Genomic DNA, 9652 nt, shown 5'->3' with positions numbered 1-9652 from the left:
GAAGGCTTTTTTTCCGTTTGGGATGGTGTCGTCCCCTCCACAAGGTCCAATCCTTCATCAGGTCTTTCGTCGGAAATTTCTTACATCGACGTAGCAGCTCTTGATGCGGTGTTTGCACTCGCTGACGTCATTGCTCCTTCTGGACTTCCAGCCGCTGGCTGGTACGAGACCGTGGCGCCAAGTCCTTTCTCCGGCCTCCGAAGGTTCCCTGGGGAGTTTCCTTCTTGAAGTAATTTCTCCAACGTCGTGCCACTGTCGCGCGACGGGATATCTTCCTGCAGATGGCAGCCAACTTTATCCGGGACGCATGATCTCCTCGGATCCAAGATTTCCTGAAGATGTTCCTCTTGCGCCATGCCACTCTTGCAGAGTGGGACACCTTCCTGCTGATGACGGCCAATTTATCCTGGGGTCCACAACTTTCCCGTGTCGAATTCTTCATATTTCGTCGATGACGGTCCCTGCGCCTTTTATTCTTCGGTTCTCCGACCGGCATTACTTCGGCGTCTTGTACGGGTACCTCTCGTAGTTCTGCCGCCTCAGGTTTCCTGTTCGCTGAAGTCGGCTCTTCTTCTTCTGGGCGTGCCTCCCTTTCTTGGCAGGCCATCATCACTCCGACAGGTATTACTATTGGGACCTCTTGTTGTGCCGCTGCAGGTTTCGCGTCCACTAAGCAGGCCACCGTCTCCTTTTGGGTGATCGGCATCAATACATCTTCAGGTTTAAACACGTACACCATCTCCTTGCGGTTGGTATTTGCCCTTTTGTCTCCTTGATGGGTTTTCATGATGGCATCCATCCTTGCCAGCATTTCCTCTTTGTCAACCTTCCTATCGGCGTCTAATTTGGCCAGGAAATCTTCTTTGTCTTTCTTCCTATTTGCCTCCATTTCTTCTTTGTCAACCTTCCTATCGGCCTTTATCTCTTTCAGCATTTCGATTATTAGTTGAAGACCTTGCTTCTCCATTTTGTAGCAGTCAAATACTCGATGCACAATAATCCACTTATGTGTCAGGCGTGTTTTAAGTTCATAAAAATTCTGACACCAAATTGTCACGTGTCTTGAGATCGCATCTCGTCGGTCACGTGTGTAAGTTGAAATCCCACTTCTGACACCAGTTGTCGTGTATTGGGCGTATAACGCGACAAATAACTTCACGAGGTATTTGATGTAGCGAATTTTATTTCACATTCGCACTTACAATCACCCAAATTACAGATTTACGATTACTGCTATCTGCAGTATCACAAATAGTACACTCCATATGCCAGAATACAACTGACTGGTTGCTGGCTAACTCGGAACTAACTCGGAGGTAGCTCGAGGACTGACTTGTAGGTAGCTCCAGGACTAACTGTGAATAGCCTTTGCTGCGCCTCATGTAGCCTCGATCGGACAATACAGAAAACGGCCACGTAATAAGCACCCTTGTTGCCTGGCGCTGTGTTGCTAGTAATGCTAGCGGTAGTAACCGCTGTTACCACCGTCGTCTCTCGCAATCCTGTTTACCCGTGCTGCCCTTGGTGACGTCATCGCTGTTGACTCGCTTTGCATAGCTTCAAGGTTGCGGGGACTCGGCTAACGTCAGCTCCGCTCGGCTCACTTCGGCTCCGCTCGTGACGTCACCGCGGGGGGAGTTGCGGGGTGATTACTCGCCTATTACGCGATCGCTACGTGCAGCTGGGGAGGTAGGGGTCAACATGTCACAATACTAATTGTAATTTATAAATATTTTAATGTATTAGTACAAGCTGCTGTAGTTGTTAAGACATTAGATTTTGTAACAATTGTATTATGTATGTATTTAGCATTCACTAAACATGTTACAATAGTGGTTTCTAATTGTATTGATATCTTTCTGAAGATGGTCTATAAGACCAAAACATGTAAAGGATGAAAGATTAAAAAGGAAAAATCTGCATCAATCACACTGGATGGAATTAATTAACCTTTTATAATACTTTGTACATTTTCTGTTTTATTTCTAATGAAACCGAAGGTATGCATCAGTGTAATCTATAACAAGAATGAATGAATGAATGAATAAAGATATCTTCAACTACATATTTTCCAGTTACTGGAAAATGTGTGCCTACTTCAAGCATGCATGTTTCTGCCGTAATATTGTATCATCCTGTTGCACATTCATTCTTTATTCCTGTTAGTTATTAGCTGTCTCACATCCAACTTGCTTTTTAAAACCTTTAAAACTTTTAAATTTTAAAATATCTTCTACATCACTGGTGTATGCAGCATACATTGGTCATCTTCAGGTTTCTGTAAAATTACTGATGAAACTGTTATGCTTCTGTCCGTAAGTTCAGTTTCTTTGGTATTCCCTTGTATGTGTGCCCATGTGTGGGTAGTTCCTCTTATTAGGAACTTAACAGACAGAAGCACAGCAGTTTCATCAGCAATTTTAGAGTTACCTGAAGGAGCCCTGAGAGGGGCAAAACTTTTCTCCTCTCCATGGGCATGTCCATCCTATCAAATGGGTAACAGGGGCTTTTTCCTTGGGGGTAAAGCAGCTGGGATGTGAAGCTGACCCCTCACCTCCAACTGGTACCAAGTTCAAGAATACATGGATCTATACTTTCACTCCCCAGTATGTCTTCATAGCATAGTGCTTCATTAGTTAAGCGCAGGGACAACTTCATTCAATCCATATTTGACTCAAGTCTTGAAGAGCTTCTGAGTGACCTTAATATGGTAAAAAAAAAAAAAAAGGTAAAGCTATCTCTCTAACAAGTTGCAGAGGCCAATAGGGTTGTGAGATGTTGAGGCTTCCCACATTTTTTCAACAGTCGGCTCATAGATGGTTGTGAGGTTGTCAGCCGTAAACACTGGCCGCCCTTTACCCCCAGGAAGATTCCTGGTACTCATTTCTGTTAGAGACTGAGTTGACTCCAGGTCCGTAGTGCTACTGGAAGGATCAGGTAAATTGAAAATATCCAGTGACCCCATCGGGAATCAAACGTGCAACTTTCTGGCTTGTAGCATAGTGCCTCAATCAACTTCACAACCTTAATATGATTATAACTAAATTTTAGGCCAGCATTTACGAGGGGGTACCCAAAAGAAACCGAACTTATTTTTTTTAAACTTATTTATTCAAATTTTAAGCACAAACCTTCAATCCCCTTCAAAGTACTCTCCACTTACACTAATACACTTGTCTAGTCTTTTATTCCATTTTTCAAAACATTGTCTAAATTCATCTTTTGAGATGCTTGACAGCGCCTCCGTCGTTTTTTCCTTCACCTCAGCAACATCAGCAAAACGCTTTCCTTTCATGTCTCTTTTCATTTGAGGAAACAAAAAAAAGTTTTGATCATTTCGGGACTCTTCTTTCAAAGCACAGCATGCTTCCACATGACCTTGTTTTTGTTCAGCAGTCAGCAGTCGTGGCACTAATTTCGCAGTCACCCTTTTTATTCCCAAATCTTCTGTCAAAATTCGCTGAACTGAGCTCCACGTCACTCCCGACAGCTCCATGATTTCTTCAATGGTCCGTCGTCGATCTTCCTGGATGATTTCACGAATTTTTTCGACATTTTCATGTGTTCGGGCCGTGGAAGGACGACCAGAACGAGGTTTGTCATCAATTGACATTTCACCATTTTTGGAATGGGAAAACCACTCAAACACTTGAATTTTCCCCATAGCATCGTCCTTGTACGCCGTTTTTAACATTTCAGGAGTTTCTGTTCCACTTTTCCCGAGCAAAAAGCAGAATTTCACCGCTGCACGCTGTTCACGAAAATCAGCCATTGCAAAAATGACGATCACACAAAACAGTTGTCACTATAAACTCTGCCGAAACTAGTCTTTACCTTCTGAAGCAACGGTAGTCGGCTTATCGACTCAGGAATGTTAGCTGTATGCGCTCATAGCGGCAAAACGCGATACCACAAAAGTTCTGCCCACAACAAAATTAGTTCGGTTTTTTTTTGGTACCCCATTGTATTACAGTTTTTGTCCCTAGTTGTGCTTTTTTTATACATACATTTGCAGTTTGAAAACATCTTCCCCTTTCTGTTATCATATTTTGTTTGTTGTAAATTTTCCAGGCAAGGTGAATCCAACTCAGTGTGAGGCCATCACAATGGTGGCAGCTCAGGTTATGGGTAACCATGTTGCTGTTACTGTTGGTGGCAGCAGTGGTCACTTTGAACTCAACGTCTTCAAGCCACAAATCGTCTCAAATGTTTTGCGTTCTATACGGCTTATAGGTGACAGTTGTAAGGCATTTACAGATAACTGTGTATCAGGCATCAGAGCTAATGAAGAAAGAATTTTAAAACTGCTGAATGAATCGCTGATGCTTGTTACAGCCTTGAATCCACACATTGGTTATGATAAGGCAAGTTAAGTTTTCTGATTTATGCGAAATATGTTATACATCTTGTTTCACGAATGAATTCCTCATATGTAGATAATATAAATAGTTTATATCAGTATAGGTCTGGAAATGCATAGTTTCAAAGTTTTAAAGTCTGTTTGTGACACTCAGCTCTTCACATTACCTAACAGTAAATGTTCCATATGTCCACCTCCTTCCTGCATACAGGCCTCACCTCACCGTTTCATTGCCACCTGAAGATGATCCCAAATTCCTGGCATGTTGCCCAACATACATGCTGAAGGCTAGATAGAGAATAATAACTTTCCATTGTTACAGGCTGCCACAATTGCAAAGACTGCACACAAGGAAGGTACTACACTGAAAGAAGCAGCATTGAAGCTTGGACTTGTCTCAGAAGCAGATTTTGGGAAATTTGTGAAACCTCAGGATATGTTGGGGCCCAAATAAGAGAGTTCAACAGATCTACTGCATACAGATAGTACTGGGAGTCTTGCCATTGTTCTACCACAGCTAAATGTTCCGTCAGTCAGAAGTGCAGGCCATGTCTCTTTTTCATTGAGAGATATAAATTGTTTGAATTGTTCGAGAAGGATGAAAGAAAATATGAATTAATTGCTGTTTCATTTAACACTTAAGATTTGTTTTACTTGACATCTTTTGTGCTATTAAATAGAATACTGCAAAAACAAAACTTTAAAGAAAATTGTTCTCCGGAATCGTAGATTGCACATTTTGCATTCCATAAATTGGTTTTCATTTAAGCAGAAAGGCATGTTGTCTGAAGACAGTAACAGATTTGTGGTTATAGTTCTGTATAGTATGGTCTGTAATGTATCAGATGTGACAAATGTTAAATATTGATCTTTTTCTCACTCAGCTGATTGCAACTTTGTGAGTAATGAAAGAATAAATTTGTATGCTGATCTTGTCATATCAATCATTACAACATAATAAGAGATAAATAACTTCATATTGCACTTATATGCATAACATTAATCACCCAGTACTCTTGATAGTAAAATTTTCCAGCCACCTGGCATTTCTGTGCTTGAAAATGCCAAGATTAATGCCCAGTAAGAGAGTTTATCTTGACTACAGTGGTTTTCTTCACCATATAACAGTTTGTATTATGTGGTAATAATCAAATTCATGGATTATTTTTGTATCATATCATTTTTGCTTTATTGTTAGATTTGGTATGGTAAATATTAACAAATTAAGATTATAGTCTTTTGGAATGTAGTGCCATGTAGTTTTGTGGAGTTGTTCCAGTGTTTCCATTTAAACTGCATACTCTTGAAGACACATCTTTCATGGTTATTAGATTTCTCTTTTGATCATCTTATCACAGGTTTGTTTATCATAATATTGATGTCCTTTTCATGTGTCCCTGTACATGTTTCTTTTTATGAGAAGTATCACATTTTATTGACTGTGGAAATTATTAAAAGAAAGTCTTTGTGCAAGCAGTACAATTTTCAGATGGGTGCAGTTAAAATTTCAGTTTTAAGTTTGGTGCAAAGTAAAGTTTTTTTTTTTTTTTATGTGCTGATAACAAATAACTTAGTCACCAGAGTGCACTAAATTCAGTATCACATTCATTTCATCAAAAATTTAATGTGAGACATCAAATGTTTTATCAAGAGATATGACCAACTGTTACCAGTTGCATGGTCATAAAAGAAGGAAGTCTCTTACTCTTGGTACATATCTGTACCAGCAACTTACAAAAGAACATCTGTGTAGAGGCCCAAAGGCAGCAACACCACTAGTAGGCTTTTCACTGACAGGTCATCAGCAAACTGTGGAACTTCATAAACGTGTTATATAAACGGAACAGATCGTTTTATGTGTATGTGATGTGCTGGATTGAGTGGGTTCTGCCCTAGACAGAGTCCAGTGATAGATATCTTGTGAACATGATAATGAGCTTTTAGGTTCTTTAAAATAGGATTTTTTTTGTGCCACTTGAATAGCTATGAGTTAGTTTCTTAGTTGTGATGTGTGTGATAATGTTTTAACAAAATTGATGTTACATATTTATCCCATCAGTGCAAAGGTTCATACTTTACCTTCATATATTTTTATGGTAATTTTATCCCTGATATTTGATGCCTCCAAGCCATCCTCTTCAGAAATGCGCTGACAGGCTTTGCAAATGCTGTGTAGTATTGTGAAAGTCATCTGGAATTTCAGAGAAACAAATCACTTCCATGTTCATGTTAAAAGGGTAAGCCAAGTAAGAAACCACCATGCTGCCTGCTTTTCTTGCTTGGCCTTCTCTTCAGTTCTGAAGGTGGAAGCAGTGTGTTTCTCTGAAATGTCAGTTGGCTTTCACCAGACTACACAGTGTTATATCTCAGAAGATAGAACCTTTGTTTTTGAGCTGGGTTTTTGAATGAACCAGATAAAGGAAATTAATGTTCGTCACTGTCATCCTGTCTGTGGAAGAAGTGCAGGTGGGAAGAGTCATTTTGGTTCACCCCTTAGCTCTTGTACAGGACAAATGCCGCCACCACCAAAAATTTGGTTGATTTAAATTTTTTTTAATTTGAATTTATATTGTTGCTTTATATGTTCGCCATTTTATATTGAATTTCTAATAACTGATGAAGCTAAGTAAATGCTTCTGTTATGTGAATCATTCAGTAGACACAGAATAATGTATAATATCACAGGAAGTGTGAAAAGCATATTGTTACAAACTGCAGTGAAATAAACATCAGTACAACATAGTGCAGGAGAACAAATTATATTTATTGTTGTGGAATTTGAGTATATTGAAAGGTGCATGGTAGGTACTGCATGTTTTTACAGCATCAAGGACTCTTGGACTTCATGATTATATGGGGCTTCATGTTGTAAGTTCCTATGGAATTTTTGAACAGTGATACGGTAATTCTATCTTTGAAACGCTTCCTATCAGTACATCTTTCATCCTTGAAAACAAATGTTCTTCTGGGTATTTGTAGAACAGCAATGTTTCATTTGAGTTATATTTATAATTTGCTGAATTCCCTTTTAGCATTTTGTGTAGTTCATATTTCCACTGTTCCATCCCAGATTTTAGAGAGTTGTCCTTTTCATTACTGATTGTCCTGTGTCTTGTTCTGTATCTTTCTTAGAGTCAGTGGAGATATTCAGTCCTGTCCTTAAATTTCATATTCATTTGCTTTATGGCCCATTTTGTCAGAGTCAGTATTTTCCCCCTTCACTTATTTCAAAGTCTGTTATGAATGATGGTATGATTTCATACTCCTACTTTTTGTAACATCTGTGTGGAACATTTTGTGCAAAGACATAAGGAAATGGTGGGGAAAATGACAGTACTTTGTTGTATTTTATGCTGGCAGCATAATCATGTTGCTGTTCTACACAGAAATTACTAAGTATTTCACCAGAAGGTACATGATCATTCCATTCTTTGATCAGTCAGTGATTCTAGTCAGGTCAGGGACATTTATTAATCCTATATTGCATGATGTCCAACAGTGCCTGTTTGAGCAAACCTTGTGTCCATCCAAGTTCATTTTATACCTACATGAATAATTAAAATGAAAATAGTTTTGCCCATAAATATTTGTGTTACTTTACAGTTTTTAATACACTGTGCGCTTCATCATCAGTATGAAAGTGTTTTCCATTGATTATCACTCTTAAGACTTCAAAGACATGGTGGTTGCTTTGTGTGGGGGGCGACAAATAAGATGGGTGTTGGAGGGCTTTCATGGACAATTCTTTTATTACTGCAGTGTTAGGATATGGATATATGCTGCAAGCTGCCCTTGGAAGCAATTTATGTTTGAGATTTGAGGTCTCACAGCATTGACTATGAAGAATACTGTCATGATTTAGAGTGACTATTGATGTGGTTTTGGATTGAATATTGGATTTTTGACCACTTTCACACACAAATTATAACTACACCCAGTTACGAGTATAGCACCATCACAGATATCCACATTTCACAAATTATTAGAACACACAGACTAGTGTTCTCAGTTGCAGTCTCCACTCGCCTTTTCCTGGTAATGGCCTCTAACAATAGCTATTCCTCTGGTTCTGGCTTCAAGTTCTCTCTGAACAGCAGCTCCTTTCCAACTGAACTATTCTTGCTTCAGTTGTCCTTACAACCCCTTTGCACAGACAGAGTAAAAAACACCGTTTTCAACAGTGCCTAGTCTCAAACGTATTATCACGTGTTGGGTGTGTCACGCGACAAATAATTTCACGTGGGTCTCGGATTTAGCGACTCTTTATTGGACACACACACTTATACACCATACAATTATTATCACTTGTGGTATCACATGACTTCTGCGACGTCTCAACTAGGTTCCAACTGTGTTGCATGAAGGCTAGTTACTCTGTTGTTCTCGGCTTATGTAAGTGTTATGCGGATCGGATACGAGACACCATTCGCCAAGGTTCGATCTCACGTGTTTGGCAATCCATTGCTTTGGGAACGCTCTTTATACACTGGTAACGTGTTTCGTCCCATCTATTGTTATTCAACGGCCTTCTGTTGTTCATTTCCGGGCGAATGCGTTCGTTGTTTCGGAATTGTCTACGCAACGGCTCAATGTTATCGCGTTACCATGGAAGTATCTACTCCAGACATGTTACAGTATTATCACACTGTTGACACCACTGTTGGTTCTCACCCGTTGTACTCACTATGATTTTGAGGATGGAGGCAGCATGTATTTCCAAGATGTCATCAACACTGACCACATCCACAGTGTGTAAAAACCCAAGCGCTGAATCAGTGTCAACAGTGAATCACTGTGAAGGACGAAAATTAGTAAATTACTTGTAGTTTGTACAGAATTTGTGTGTGTACATTGTGGAATATTTGCTCCATGCAAGAATGGTTGAGCCACAGAAATAGCCGTTTCTAAGTAATACACGCACACAACAATGTGTAACCATTCTGCTGTTATGCAACCTATTTAAAGGTAATTAATTTATTAATTTGAAGTCTTAATTGTTCAGAATGAGATGAAATGAGCAAGTGTAGTGAGACATAGATCCATTTTTGTATGTAAGAGCGTCTTCCCACGCTTACAGCAGAAACAGGAAGACACCCCATCAGGGTTTCTTAGAAAAAGTTACATGAAAGATTGACTAAAGAAGCCTTTGTGAATTCAATACTTGACATTTTATACATGCCATAATTTAAAAGAGTGAAACTTTTATAACCCAAGCCATGCTTCTCATTTGTCAAATTCTGACAAGTTCATTGGAACTCAGAATGCCAGAAACCCTTGTAAGCTTTAAACGGA

The 9652-nt window shown here is 39.4% G+C and overlaps 1 protein-coding gene across 1 annotated transcript in view; it reads left to right on the top strand.

Moving 5' to 3' along the window:
- Positions 1 to 5411, top strand: part of LOC111867794 (fumarate hydratase, mitochondrial) — a gene marked incomplete at its 5' end in the record, with an annotated part of 47317 nt that extends 41906 nt beyond the window's left edge. The window contains 2 exon segments of the mRNA XM_023857954.2: positions 4072 to 4364; positions 4683 to 5411. Coding sequence (XP_023713722.2) covers positions 4072 to 4364; positions 4683 to 4814 — 425 coding nt within the window. The 3' untranslated portion in view covers positions 4815 to 5411.
- Positions 5412 to 9652: the final 4241 nt, after the last annotated feature.

The sequence above is a fragment of the Cryptotermes secundus genome, unplaced genomic scaffold, assembly GCF_002891405.2.
Source record: "Cryptotermes secundus unplaced genomic scaffold, Csec_1.0 scaffold536, whole genome shotgun sequence".
Lineage (NCBI taxonomy): Eukaryota > Metazoa > Arthropoda > Insecta > Blattodea > Kalotermitidae > Cryptotermes > Cryptotermes secundus.
The sequence above is the reverse complement of the archived record's forward strand: the minus strand, read 5'-3'. Positions and strand labels throughout refer to the sequence as shown.